The 14,123-nt window shown below is 36.3% G+C and overlaps 2 protein-coding genes across 2 annotated transcripts; one reads left to right on the top strand and one right to left on the bottom strand.

The window, feature by feature from the left end:
- The first annotated feature begins 1,060 nt into the window (after nt 1–1,060).
- LOC145778753 (uncharacterized) lies at nt 1,061–4,219 on the top strand. Its single transcript, XM_082590324.1, has 3 exons — nt 1,061–1,150; nt 1,688–2,080; nt 2,724–4,219. Exons 1-3 carry the CDS (start codon nt 1,131–1,133, stop codon nt 3,430–3,432), a joined length of 1,122 nt encoding a protein of 373 aa, XP_082446450.1. The 5' UTR covers nt 1,061–1,130; the 3' UTR covers nt 3,433–4,219.
- A 3,726-nt stretch (nt 4,220–7,945) lies between these two features.
- LOC145778423 (dynein regulatory complex protein 12-like) lies at nt 7,946–12,986 on the bottom strand. The gene is made up of 4 exons (XM_082589904.1): nt 12,791–12,986; nt 10,911–11,098; nt 10,612–10,743; nt 7,946–9,777 (listed from the first exon to the last, which is right to left on the bottom strand). The coding sequence occupies exons 1-4, from the start codon at nt 12,915–12,917 to the stop codon at nt 9,625–9,627; spliced, it is 600 nt and encodes a 199-aa protein (XP_082446030.1). The 5' UTR covers nt 12,918–12,986; the 3' UTR covers nt 7,946–9,624.
- Between the last annotated feature and the right edge of the window lie 1,137 nt (nt 12,987–14,123).

Raw genomic sequence — 14,123 nt, 5'->3', positions numbered from 1 at the left:
CAAACTTAAACATATCGTCGATGAGTTTGAAGTTCCATGAAAATTTCATCGTATGTCTGTTGTGCAGTTGCGGGCATGTGGGACAAATTTAAACCATTTGTAGGCTACAACAATGACATTTTTCAAGACATTTTGGATGAGTTGGTACTTTTGACAGAAATTAGCCACACAGCAAACTTCAGCTGCAAACCAGAACGAACCACCCCATAATCTCTACACAAGGAATCATTGATTGCAACTTTCGAAAGGTTTTTCCAAGTAATTTTGTTATGATTTTTTTTTGTGTTCCGATAGCTACCTCCAACGGTTGTGCTTTGAGAACGCGGTTTCAGCAATTACTGAAATTCGTAAAGAATTGTTTGCGCTGCAGTAGGTCTATGACTCAAAACCGATTGAAAAGCCTAACTAGACATGTTGTGCATCAATTCAGACGTCGCAATATTTTATTATTTGATGCTGTGATCCGTAACTTTGCATTGCAAAAAGTCCAGAAAGGGTTGAATTAAATCAGGGATGTCCAAAGTCAGGCCCGCGGACCAACTCCGGCCCACGAAACGTTTTTGTATGGCCCGCGCCTGTTGTACAATGTGTTATTTTTGGCCTGCAGACACACAAAAATCATATAAATTCAACTTGCAGTTTTCAGAAAAATTATTGTGGCTGTTGGCCCGCGAACACTTCTTATCAAGACTGCGGCTCGCGTGGGAAAAAGTTTGGACACTCCTGAAGTAAATGCTTGGTTGAACTATTTTCGTTGCCTGTCGGCCTATTGTGTGTTTACAAAGCTTTCTAGACAAAATAGTTTGCCTCAATGGCATTTTTGCTGCAAGTGTAATCCAGTGATTATATATTGATGATTTTTACGTTGAACGAAGTTCTTTTCATGCTGAGGAAAGTAGGCTAATTTCAGCTTAACACGAACATGCAATGCAATATTTGCTAAAAAATATTATGGGGCCCATTTTTCGTGTTGTTTCCCGACCAGTGCTGATTTCTCTCAGAGGCCCTGGCTGTACTTTATCACTTGACAAAGAACAAATGTAACTTTCAATTGTCGCAGGTTCTACAGGAAACTTAAGTTTTGTTTCAGTTAAAGTAAAGTTATTGGATGAGTGTAAATTTATCTAAAAATGGGAATGGACTTTAAAAGGTAGGTTAAGTCATTATATTTTTTTAACACTTTTGGTTGCATGCATTTTATACTATATCATGATAAAGTTAAGCGCATATTATTCATGGAAGGTCTCGAGTAGGAATCTCTACTGGCAGAAAGTTAACGACACAGTTTTCACTTTACAGTACATCAAGCGCACTGCACTTATTTGAAAAGACCGTTAGCGTGGTCACGAGGTCCGTGACCACGGATACTTTTAGGTTTGGGCTTACAACCATTTTAAGCCCCGCCCAGAACCTTTCTAAGAACTTGGACAACATACCACGCATTCTATCTGCTATAGAACGATTGCACCCAATCCACAATTTTGACAGACAACTAGGCTACTGCTTTTTTGAGTAAAACTGGGCTCAATAGCATTTTTCTTCCTTGAGGTATGTTTGCCACTTTTAATGTAGTCTTCTTTTTGTCTAGAAGTTTCTTTTGTGTCTGAGGTCTGTTATTAGTAGCCTACAGAGTTTAAATCATTCTTTCAATGGCCCCGAGTAAATAATATTATTTTTGTTTTTGCAGAAGTGTGAAAATTGATTTGACGACATGTCAAGAGGATTGGGTTGCAATTCGCGAATGTTACGTCAAATCCTTCCATCGCTACCCGCTCTACAAATACATGGTTCCAGACGAATCAAAGCGAGAAGCGTTTCTTCGCGCCTACCTCGATGCTAACTATGAGGTAACAGTCGGGAGTGATCAAGGCATTCTGTTGGCGATCAGAGTTCCCAAAGAAAATCATACTATCGGAAGCAATGCCACGGAAGATATGAAAATTATTGGAGGAGTGGTGTTTGTCCCGCCATCAACAGACGGAGGTTGGGCAATGGGGGGAAGTGAAGAACCATATTGGAAGGCCTACGTCAAGCACGGACTTGCAAACATATCTAAAAAAGGGCTAGAAAGAGCTATTAGGTAAACTATTGTCAATTCAGTATTTTATTTTTGCATCGCAAGAGCAGGTTAAGTTTGATACACTATCATACCACAGTGCATAATTTACTACTGTGTAAAGTTGCATTGTAGAAGACTATCTGTCGTATGTAAAAAGGAAATTATTTTTTCAAAGTAAAAAAACTTTTGTAATGCAGTAAATATTGTTTTGTGCAGACTAGCCTACTGGTAATTTTCTGACCTTGATTCAAAATAAATTGGATAGGCTTCTCGGAACTTATTTCACTCTAGGTCTATCTTGTGTATAGATATCACCAAGTAGGCTATGTTATTGCAAGGTACTTGAAGCAGCACCGTAAAATTTTCTAGAATGTTACCTCATAACAAGAATTTTTTAAAAGTGATTGCTTCTTGTCATGGTAAGCAGTTTTGCCCAATCGTGGTTTTATATTACGTTTCGCAAATAGGTTTTAGGTTTGTTCAGTCAAAGCTAGCGCAGTGCGACTCTTTTACGCCATGAAGAGGCATTATGAAGTGATATGTTATTACCAAACCAACAAACAAGTACATTGTGTAGCACAAAAATGATGTTTTAAAGATGAATACCATGTTTATCGATGATTTCCTATTCACGTGATTAATTGTATTTGTGTTTTGTCGCCAGATATGAAGCATGGGAGAACGAACAAGTCGCACAGACGGCTTCACAAACTCGCATTCCTCTTTGGAATGGCTTTTTTTGTGCTATTGCTCCAGATTATGCCTGCAAAGGACTTGGATCGATTGTTTACAAAGAAGCTATTCGCATCATGGCAAGATATTGGACTAAGCAACAAAATCCAGTTAAAGAAATGTTGCCAAAAGTTGAAAAAGAAGAACGAAACAATGTTTTGAATAAATTAATCAAAAATATTTCACTTACTTCCCTTCACCGATACACTTTGTTGAGCCACAGAGCTATTCCACTGACAAGTGAAGTGTGTGGATGTAATATAACAAGTAACACTAAAGCTTTGAAGAACACAAACAAACCTTCCGCTGTTCGCGCTATCACAAATACAGCCGCCAATGACGTCATGTTCAACGTGACCGCCCCACTGGTGGTTGCTGTCAGCCATAGTGAGAAGTCTTCCCATTTTCATCAAATCAACGGTTTTCATCCTGTCTCCCGCATTCCTTATCGCGATGATGTTGATGGAGTGACACCATTTTTCGTCCACGTATTAGCGCTTGATCCATTTCGGACTGGAAGACTTGACGAACTTGTGATAGGGCTTCGACAAGAAAGAAACTTTAAAGACGATATTTCGCCATGCATCATATGCGATGAGTTGCCATCTGTGCAATCAGGTGACCGGACTGTAATTGAATAAGAAAAAATGACGCCCATGGGATGTGGGGGCAATTAATCATGAGATAAAACCAATTCCAAAGTTAACCAAGACTTAGGCTACATAATATGGTGCAGCGGATCATTTCTTCTTAACAAAGCATTTCGGCTACGACAAAGTGTGGATGACAATCAATTCATCCAATTTGCGAAAATATTCCAAGCGTTGAGTGTATTTTGTCTACTATTGACTAATGTAGGGCTTGTAGACTATAATTGTATTACCCTAGTCTTTTTTTACAGACGCAGCTGCAGGAAAACCTGAGTAGAAAAATTGATCTTTATTTCACCCTGTCTCGAATTATTTTCCCCTCCAAGAAATGATATAATACTAATAGCCTACGTTTCTGAAGTAAGCCCAACTCCTGTTGAGCTTTTGGTAATTTTTTACGCTTTGATTACCGCGATGTAAAAAAGTACTGCTTTCACACTTGACAGCTGTGTAAGAGAGAGAAGTTTATTTTAAGTTCCAGCAGAAAATGCTCAAAATTAACGTTCACTTAGTTTAACAAAAAGCGCCACAAAGTCGTCAGGGTAGTAGGCTAGCCTAAGTCAAATCTCTTCTTTTCCAAAGAAAGAGATGCGATTTTTCTGTGAGGCCAATTTTGTATTCGTGGTGCTACTCTGAAGCATGTGACATTCACTTTTTATTGTTTTTACGTATTTAAATTATTCACAGTGTGGCTTGATGTTTGTTCTTGTGCAGCATATTTGACTGTTCTGGGTTACACAATTGCGTATTTTTTGTTTTACAATGACAAAAAAGGACTTGAAAACATGTAGCCTATATCTTTGTCAAATTGTAAGCATTTTATTGCAACACGGCAGGAATAGCGCAGAGATAACTCCAACTTCATCGCAACATAATCGTTTGGTGTGAAAATATTTGCCTTATTTCAATGACACTTGCCACACACGTTGGATTGGCAAAGGCAGCAAGATGGTTGAAAGATCAAAATGTATGACGTTTTTAAGATGGGGATCAAATGAAACCTCTCAACAATGACTAAAAGCATCACCAGATAATGTCAAACTATGTTTTGAAAACTAATGTTTGTCAACACACAGAAATGTTAGTATTATTTTTTCTAGCCATAGTGCGAGCAGACGCCTGCATTTTTTTGCGCCAAGGGCCGGTTCAAGTAGGTGGGACGGTGGGTAGACTAGTTTATAATTTTAATTGATTGGTCGTTAGGTGTGGCAGATCAATAAGACGTAACCCATTTTATCTTCATCTGAATTCATCGCAGGTTTCAAAACACTGAATCAATGTGAGCTTTGAGCTTGTTTGCCGATCTACAAATTAAACAGCTCAACTACAACTCGTGCATTTAAAATGCCACTGATCTGTCTCAAATGTCTCCGAACGGATAATTTATTCTTTCAATGCGGACCAGTAACGAACAAGTGCTTCACAGACCGATATCTACCTCTAGTGTTCTATTGAAGTTGTTTCTGATAGGCTACATTAAATTGACTTGTTGCTTTTTTATTGATTTTAAGTATAGCCTATGTCAGTGGTTCCCAACCGGGGGGAATTCTCCACTAGGGGGGTATTTTGCAATTTCTAGGGGGGAATTTGGTTTTAGGATTGTAAAGCTTTTTAAGCCTAGTAAGTTGGCTTAGACCAGAACTTTACTGTAAAGCGTTAAGGAGGAGCCCTTAACTCCCGATTATGTATAAGCAACTGTGCACTGACATGGATGCAAACCATCACGTAGGCCTACTTTTTTTGAGTGCAAATACTCGATGGCTTTCAAGAGGAAACGTAACCAAGCGAGTGTTTAAGCTCAGAAACGAGCTTAGATTATTTCTTGAACTTTAAATAAAATTAGAATTTGTTTCATTGCTGAATGATGACAGATAGATTAGATTCCTTGCTTATTTGGTTGATATGTTTGATCTATTGAATAAACTGAATCTGAAAATACAAGGGAAAAACACCAATATACGGTATATATTCAATCGCCATCTCCGTTTGAAGCAGATTGCGCATCAACATGGGTTATCTGTATCCATGCGCCATTGACATATTGATACCATGTGGATATACAAACTGTAGGCTACTGCTTTCATGCTGGCTCGAGGCAGGTTGAAAGAGAGTGATTGATTAATGTCACTGTCATTAGGGGATTGTCTTAAGGTACTACAAAAGACTCTGCTGTCCTGATCACGAAGGACTACGTTTTGTCTGGTCTCTACCTTCCGACCAGCCTGGCTTGAGTGGGCCTTCCAGGAGCAGATGCCAGTACCGCTCAGCATTCAAAGATGCTTTGGAAGCTTTCACCAGCAAGCTAGATGATTGAAAGAGAAAAGTTAGAATGAACACTTAAACATGCCACCATATTTAAAAAATTATCATCGCTGCTGGTTGTTGACGGAAAGGAACAAGCTCTTCCAGAGTTGGAAAAATAATTGATTTGCAACATCTCACAGCATTAGATCTGGAATTCATTTGATATTTTTGTGAAATTTATGACGATGAGCTTGATTTAATACGAAATTCATTCACATTGTTGATGGAAAAATTTCCCGATAAATTGCAGAATGAATTTTTAGAACTCAAAACGGATTCTTGCACAACTAAGAGACTTATTCAGAGAAAAAAATCAATCACTGGATTTTGGCCATTAACGTGTAATTCCTATTCCAAAGTGGCAGAGAAAGCTATTCGAAGTATCCTTCCGTTTGCTTCCACTTATCTATGCAAATCAGGTTTATCAACTCTTGCAGATGAAAAGGAAACAGAGAAACAGAATAGACGTGGAGAATGATATTTGTTATGTTCGTTCCAATGCTCTTCCATCACATTCATGAGTTGTCGAAACAAAAAAAATCACAAGCTTCACACAGACTGTTAAATGCATTGACTCTTATATTTTGAATGTCGATGGCTCCAGCTCGTGTACGATCGAATTTGGCTTTGGCTGGTGATGTCGTATGTGGCTTTGGAGGCTCAGTCTATGATGGAAAAGAAATGGGAAAAAGTTACATTGTATGGAGGGGTGGGGGCGTGGTAGTTTTAGGTTTTCTTTTCTAGTGTTTCGTTTTTCTTGGACTTTTTGTATCCTATTTTTTTTCGAAATTTTTTGTGCCTTCCCTAGTTCTTTTTCTCCAAAGTGATCTGTCACTAGCAAGTTGTTCCCATGAATCTAGATCAATGTTTGCATGGTTGAGGGGGAGACTTTCAGCTGGTTTTTGTATCTCATTTTACTTTTCAGCAACATTCTTCATTAATTAAATTATTTTAATATGAAAAGAAATATTACAGGCTAAAAAGCTTATTACTAGTGAAAGTTTAGTTTATCTTACAAGACTTTGATTAAAATATTAATGAAAACGAGTTTTTAACAAACTAAATTTATAGGGGGGGAATTTTTGCCTCAAAATAATATTCACAGCACAAAATTCTGCAACACAGTAGGTTACATCATTATAACATAGTCATAGCATGATGCCCTACTTTGTATACCGGACACTTGTAGGCTATCATTACTCAATAGTGAGCTGATAGATAAGCATTATCGCTATATCTTATCTTACAACTTTTAAAAAAATTGGCCTTTCAGTAAACAAAAGTGCCTTTTTTTCATAATCCTGCTCCCCGGACAAAAATCGTTCCGGTGCCTCTGCCAAGATCCTCAAACAAGACGCCTCTAAAATAAAAAAAACTTCACTTCAAGGCCAGGAAGGAAAAGTTGCTGCAGCTATTTTTCTTTATGGTAAAAGTTTATCGAGAAAAGAGGAATTTTAACGAAAAGAAGATCTATCTAACCTCATAGGTCTATATTGCTTTTTTATAAACTTGTTAAGGTCTGCAAGAGAAAAAGCGAAATATTAATTTATTTTGAAATTTCAGGTCTCAACTTTTATCTTTTTCTGTGAATCTATTTTTCAACAGAACTTGTAGAAGCCTATATACCGTAGATGTTTAGTATGCTCATGAACTCATAGCTTTTGTCTTCGATCAAAAAGCGAAGATATTAAATCAACTCGGCTACAAACCAATGTATTATTTATAAGTTATTGTAGTCTACGCTTTTGGCTACGTCTTTTCTAATATAAGTCAACGACAAGAATATCGGTAGATTACTTATCTAAATCCCATCACAGCCTTCAAAAGTTTGCGGTTGACATGTTATTTCGTAGCCTGTTGCATGACACCACTTTGGTTTCCTATCAGCTTCGTTGGAATTGTATATCAACATTATTGTTTATGAGAATGACACATCACTGACCCAAAGTTAATGCCCTGTGAAACATATTTTAAATGCTATAGATATTTAGAGGAAAACTTTAGAACGCCGAAATGCTTCTTCGCACAATTTTTGATGCACTGACGCCAACACGACCTTTCGCGTGTAGTTCATCTCTCACCCAATATGAACCAAGATAATCCAAACTAATGATTAAACGACCGTGCAAAACAACTGTTGTCCGGTTTATTCTTCCAAGTGAATGATCCTTAAATCTTGTCTGTGGTTTTGAGAAGATGAGGCATAGCCTAAGTCGAGTATTCTCTCAAAAAACCTTTAACTTGCCGAAGATTTCCATCTTGTGATGTCTTTAAATTTAAGTATTGCAGTCTGCTGAAGTTACGTACAGTAGTTCGATAACGCCTGGTGGAAGATCAAAAGACCATAAGTTTTTTTTTTTTTTTTTTTAAGTGGATAGATTTAAATCGATGCTCCAGCAAGCGTGGTGAGTTAATACCAGTCGGTAAACAAATTGAATCTCCGCTTCAAACTGTCCCTTTTACGAGAATTAAAAGCAACACAGTGAACATTAAGTAGCCTCAGATTAAGATGAAAACTTCCCTTCAGGTGTCAGAAATTTCAACATGCAAAGCATATAAGCTTCGCAGCTAAAACGTTGAATAATAATTTAGAAATAGATCTCAACAACCGGCGTGGCCTAAACTTTGCCATCAGATAGCAGCTGTCCTAGGTCACTTCATCGTCATTCATAGGCTCACCGTCATTCATAAGTCATATTATTAGCAAACATAGCTTACAAAATAATTTTTAGTCACTTGAAGCAAGTTATCCCGCATACGTCACATTAAAGTCACTAAATAAAAAAGTAAGATTAGAGTGTGTTCTGTAAAAACGTGCAACAAGATTGTAGCCTTTATTTTCTGGCTGTAAAATAGAAAGATTTTCAGAAATGTTAATGAAAATATGGGCAACGAAAATCCTGTAAAGTTCATATGACCTTACAATGGGTAAGGTGATAAATTGATAAAAAAGATTTAGGCTATAAAAGTTGCCACTCACAATTGACGTCGATTGACACAACAAAAGAAAACCAGTAACGATGGATTGTAAACCCACTTTGTGCAAATCGGGTACAAAGGTAGGATAAAGGTAAAGTATCTTCACATTACTTGCAATGATCGGCTCATAACATTTTTTTCACAAAAATTATGGACAAATGTGATATTTAACATTTTTTACGTCAAATCTCTTTGACCCACAAGACTTTGGATTGATATGGTAAGGTAATGCTACGACATTAAAAACAATAAGAAAAAAAAAAAAACTATCAACTTACGTTGCAAAGTGAATGTAACTGATGAATTGAACAAAAGAAAGTTCACTATTTATGCACTACCCAGACAGCAAATCAACAGCTTTTTACATTGATTCAACGTCTGCAAACGTTGAATCAATGCAAGAAACGATTGATTTGCTGTCTGGAAATTTGTTGCAATAAAGTATAAAAAATGTAATGATTTGTGCATTTCGAGTAAATTTTTACAACGTAGTTTACACATTGTAGAGCAGAGCTTCAGCAGCAAAATGAGTAGATCGCATAAAAAAATTTAAATTGTTGCGAGAACGCATTAATACGTTTTAGAGAATTATATTCGCAAAGTATTCTGTATGAAAATATCAAACATATCCGAACGTTTTTCCCAATACCATTTCGGCGGTAGCTCAGTCAACTAATGCGATCAAATTTTAAAGCAAAAAAAATAAAAGAATTTTCAGCAAACGACATTACATAATAGGTAACTGTGAATATGATTCGGACAGTGCACAGGTCACCCCTTCAGCAATAAAAGTAAAATAGAGCATAATTGGCTAGTAACATGAGAAAGCACACCTCGATATAGAAGTTAGTGACAAGAGAAAATACAATTGTTTTATTTTTGGTCAAAACCATCTGATATTTAAATGTCCAAATGGTTTAAACCGAATTCTAAAAGAGTTTTCTTATTTTTCTCTTGTATCGATACACTCTCATCCTCCCACTTGGTTTTCGTCGTCTCAATTTTGGACACAAGCGAATCCAAGGCTTCCAACAACACGCGTTCGTATGCACCCTGGTAAGTGCATAAACAATCAATCAATTTTCACCATATTTGTTAACATCGTACTTTTTACATTGGTCAGCCTACTGTGTCTTTGTTGTTACTTGATCCGTTTCGATGGAATAGTTTATTATGCGACCTGCAAGCTAGTCTTGCCTGTAGCTGCTAGCTCACTGCTCCAGCACACAATACGTTTACGTCAGTAGCCTGATACCCAACCTTAAGTTAAGATGTTTTTGTACCAGCCCAGTGGCCGAGCGGTTTTGCCTTCGGTTCTGGTAGATCAGAGATCGATTCTAGATCGGGTCAAACCAAAGACTTTTATTATGGTACAGATTGTGTTCTCTCTTGCAGAGCGCGTGATAATGTGATGACATCATAAAGCTGATATAAAATTTAAATAAGCCTTGACGCTAAAAGACCTTAGCTGTTGTAGAGCAACAAGAAATAAAACTATAACAATCCTATTAACATGTTTTTGTGCTTTTGCACGTAATCACTTCGTTATTGAGAAGCATCGTTGTTTGTTTTGTATGCATGATGTGTTAGGTTGGGTTAAGCCTCCATACAGTTCCTATCATGCAAACCAGCATCATCTTAGATAGCTTGACTTTCAAAGCTTTACTTTTAAATTTACAGGAAGTCAAGTTTAGTTGTTAGGCTATCTGAGACCAAGAATAGCCAGTTAATCTATTGACCCAATGCACTTCAATTATTCTGTATAAACAAAATTTGCAAATTAAAGGGTAGGACAGTCGAGGTAAGGGCGACTAAGGTGGACTATGTGCTAATGACTAATGCACTACTTATTCATAACGCCTAGCCTAAAAAAGCAAACCAACATACTTCCATTCCGTCAATCCTCATTTGCAAGTCGGCTATTGTTTTGTTCTTTTCTATTTCCATTTTTTCTTTTGCATTCTTTGTAGCTTCCAATTCATGTTGTGCTTGAGAAAGCTGCTGCCGCAAATGACTGACCTGTTTGACAAGCGAAGTATTTGATGAAGATGATTGCACAATTATAAAAATATCTTGAAACTCTATGATTAGAATCCATCAGGATGTAGTTTTCGACGAGATTTTTCAAATCGAAAATATGCACGTGATTAACCACGACGTATTTTCGTGCATCAAAAAGAGCTTACTTCAGTTTCTAGCTGACGATTGCGTATTCCCATTTCAGTTTGCATGGTTTTGTATTGTCTTGTCAAATCAGCACTGACATCCTTTTGATCACTAGTCTGCTCTGCTAGTTTAGCTTCAACTTTTTCCACTTTCTCTCTGCATTTGGCAGCAGTATTTTGTGACCTTCGAGCGATCTCATTTCTGTGAGCTGAAATAAAAATAATAGAAAGTGGTTAGTGCGCCGCCTCTGAAGCGGTAGGCATGGGTTCGATGCCCTGTCGGGTCATACCAAAGATTTTTTTTAAAATGGTAGCCTACTGAATCTAATTCCTGCTTGGCACTGAGCAACAGAATGGATTCGGGTAATAACGAACTCAGTTGCGCCTCTATACGGCTGCATTGACACTGTCTGCTTTGTAAAGCGCTGAGGAGCAACGCATTCTGGTATAATAATAGGTACAGCGCTATATAAAAACAAGTATTGTGATTAAATTGTACAGAAGTTTCTACGCTCAAAGTATGACATAACATAACAACTTCAGCATGCATTTGGAAAGGGTAACAAAAGAGAAAACCGAGAGCAACTGAGTTTACTTGAATGGTTGATGTTAGGTTTATAAAGTTGTTCAAACAAATTAAAGTTAGGATATCTATTTTTAATAACAATAGAAGATAGAAGATCTTCTAACTATGACAAAACTACATCCAATTGCAGCAATAATAAAATCAAAAGTTTTAAAACTGTTCGGCCACACTAAAAGATCAAAATTCGGAATCAGTAAAGTTTGCACAGAAGGCAAAGTAGAAGGAAAAAGAAAACGTGGCAGACAACCAAAACGATGGCAAGACAACATTCAATCATGGACCGGACTCAACTTGACGACACTGGGCGTGTTGGCTCAAAATCGCCACTTTTGGAAGCAAATAAGCCATGTTGATGCACAATCTGCAGCAGGCGGAGATGACGACTGATGATGATCTATTTTTTTAAAAGAACAGTAATTTATTGACAAAAAAAAACTGGTAAAACTTAAAAATAGCAGCTGTGCTGGTACCCTGTCGGACTAAACAGATCATCCTATCACTTTTACTTTGAAATAGATTACACACTTATTGATCTTTCTATTGAAAAGATAGATCACACAGGTGTAATGGTTGAGAATTTAGTAGAATCCACTACAATTAATTTATTTATGTCTATAAAAAGACATCCCTTATTTGAGTTGTAATCTACCAGAATTATCAACAACAAAAAAGCACAACTATTTATTACTTTGCCATAAAAAAGCATGTATTGCATTGAAAGTGATAAGATTAACTACCAGTTTAAAAAGATCATGCCACTTGAATTTTAGTGCAAGCGCCTGACAGTCATGTCAGGCTACCACAAGAACAAAGGAGCTTGATACTAGAGCAAAAAGCTCAAAGATGTTCTTAAACTTGGATCAAAAAGTCTGCCATGTTCAATTTTATAGCCTATGATTGATACTTTCTTTTCAATTATTATTACACATTTTGACAGTTTTACACATTGTTAAATAAGCACAAATATTCAACTGATCTCCTTACATATTTAAACGCTGATGACTTTTTTAAAAAATTGATGAAGAAATTATTGTGAAACCTGGGTAACTTCTGGACTGTAAGTTTGGCCTCAACTTACAGCATTGAAATAGGCCACAAAATTTAAATGACTTGCCTCAGTAGCAGCTTACATTAAATAAGTGATTTTAAATTGGTTATGTACTATCAAGCATTTTGTGCATAAAAAGTTATGAGTTCTTAGTGCAATCATATTATCTGTCTATAGCCTACAGCACTCTCCATGATTATGGTGCTTTCTCTCACAGAGTATCTTATCAAATCAATTAAAGCAACATGCGGCCTTCACATTACATACCTAAATGATCTTTCAAAATTTCAATTTCTCGAACAGTTTTTTTGTATTTATCTTCTTCCTTGTTTTCATCTTTTTTGCCTTTCTTTCCTTTTTTCTTCCCTTTTCCTTTCTTTTTCTTAGGAGGCATGTTTGTTTGTGATTTACACAATTAGTGAAACTTAAACCAATATTTGTAGGCTATAAGAAAAATAAAATTTTACAACATAAAAAAGCTTGGTTTGATCAGTAAAAAACCGTAACCGTACACTAAGCAAAAGCTTTTAAAAAACTGATTTTAAGACATCCAAGTGTTTTTCTGCTAAAAGTAAACCCTCTGGCAGCAAAAATAAAGAATGATATGAAATCAAATTGAAGACATACCAAGTATTTGAAATGTCAAGTCATCCTTTAAAATACAACTTTTTATTACTTTATCTACATTATAGACCATATATTTTACTATACTACCTGTCAAACAAAGTAGGTTTTAATGATACATCAAGTTAATAAACTGCTCGCACTAATCCCATGCATTTTTTTCTGTAGACGTCATGATGCATTTTGTGATCATGAATATGACCTTGTTCAACAGCCACATAGTTAGGCGTGATTGATAAACAAAGACAGAAAAGAAATAAACATTTATATTTTTTGTTGTGAAGCCAAAAATTTTGCTGTAAACATAAGCTCTCAAGTGGGGTGTAGTCTAGAAATTGAGCTAAAATTTAGCATGCTATGGCACTGGCAATTGTAGATTATAGTCAGTGAAAGATTTGACTAAAAATGTGAGCCTAATTAGTGAAAGAAGTCATTTAATTTAAAACATGTCAGTAAGGAGATTATGTGTTACAAACAAACATGACTATTGACTTGATCTCTTAAACAAAATCAAAAAATTATTTTTCCTCAATCTGAAACAATGAAGAAGGCAGTTCAAAAAGTCTTTAAAAAAAGTTTGGTATTTGACATTGTGTGTTGCATTACAATGCAAAAATGATGTACACTTGCTGATTATGTTCAACACTGCTACAACAAAACTTGAGATACAGTAACAGGAAATTTAAAGAAATTTAAAAAAAAAAGTTTGATGATGAAATAGAACTATCTCTTTTCTTTGCAAGTAGGCTTACATATTGCAAAATTCTTTACGGCTTAAATGCTAAAAAACACAAGAAGACTAGCATTTGTAAATTTTCTCTCAATGGTAATGTCGTGGTCAGAACATAACAAGGCCGGCAAAGACAAGCTGTATGGTTCTATGAAAACCTGCATCGATTTTCAGTCTTCACAGGTTGAATGCATAGGTTACATATCTTACAAATAATGATTTTTAAGAAACGAGGTACAAGTAGCA

This window comes from Aplidium turbinatum, chromosome 10 (assembly GCF_918807975.1).
Source record: "Aplidium turbinatum chromosome 10, kaAplTurb1.1, whole genome shotgun sequence".
Lineage (NCBI taxonomy): Eukaryota > Metazoa > Chordata > Ascidiacea > Aplousobranchia > Polyclinidae > Aplidium > Aplidium turbinatum.
The sequence above is the reverse complement of the archived record's forward strand: the minus strand, read 5'-3'. Positions and strand labels throughout refer to the sequence as shown.

Excerpts from the sequence above, each read along its gene's own strand:
- LOC145778753 (XM_082590324.1), top strand. The coding sequence starts at position 1,131 with ATGGGAATGGACTTTAAAAG. Across the intron at positions 1,151-1,687 it reads ATGGGAATGGACTTTAAAAG|AAGTGTGAAAATTGATTTGA; the intron begins GTAGGTTAAGTC and ends TTGTTTTTGCAG. Across the intron at positions 2,081-2,723 it reads GGGCTAGAAAGAGCTATTAG|ATATGAAGCATGGGAGAACG; the intron begins GTAAACTATTGT and ends TTTTGTCGCCAG.
- LOC145778423 (XM_082589904.1), bottom strand. The coding sequence starts at position 12,917 with ATGCCTCCTAAGAAAAAGAAAGGAAAAGGGAAGAAAAAAGGAAAGAAA. Across the intron at positions 11,099-12,790 it reads AATTTTGAAAGATCATTTAG|CTCACAGAAATGAGATCGCT; the intron begins GTATGTAATGTG and ends TTTTTATTTCAG. Across the intron at positions 9,778-10,611 it reads TGAGGATTGACGGAATGGAA|GGTGCATACGAACGCGTGTT; the intron begins GTATGTTGGTTT and ends TGCACTTACCAG.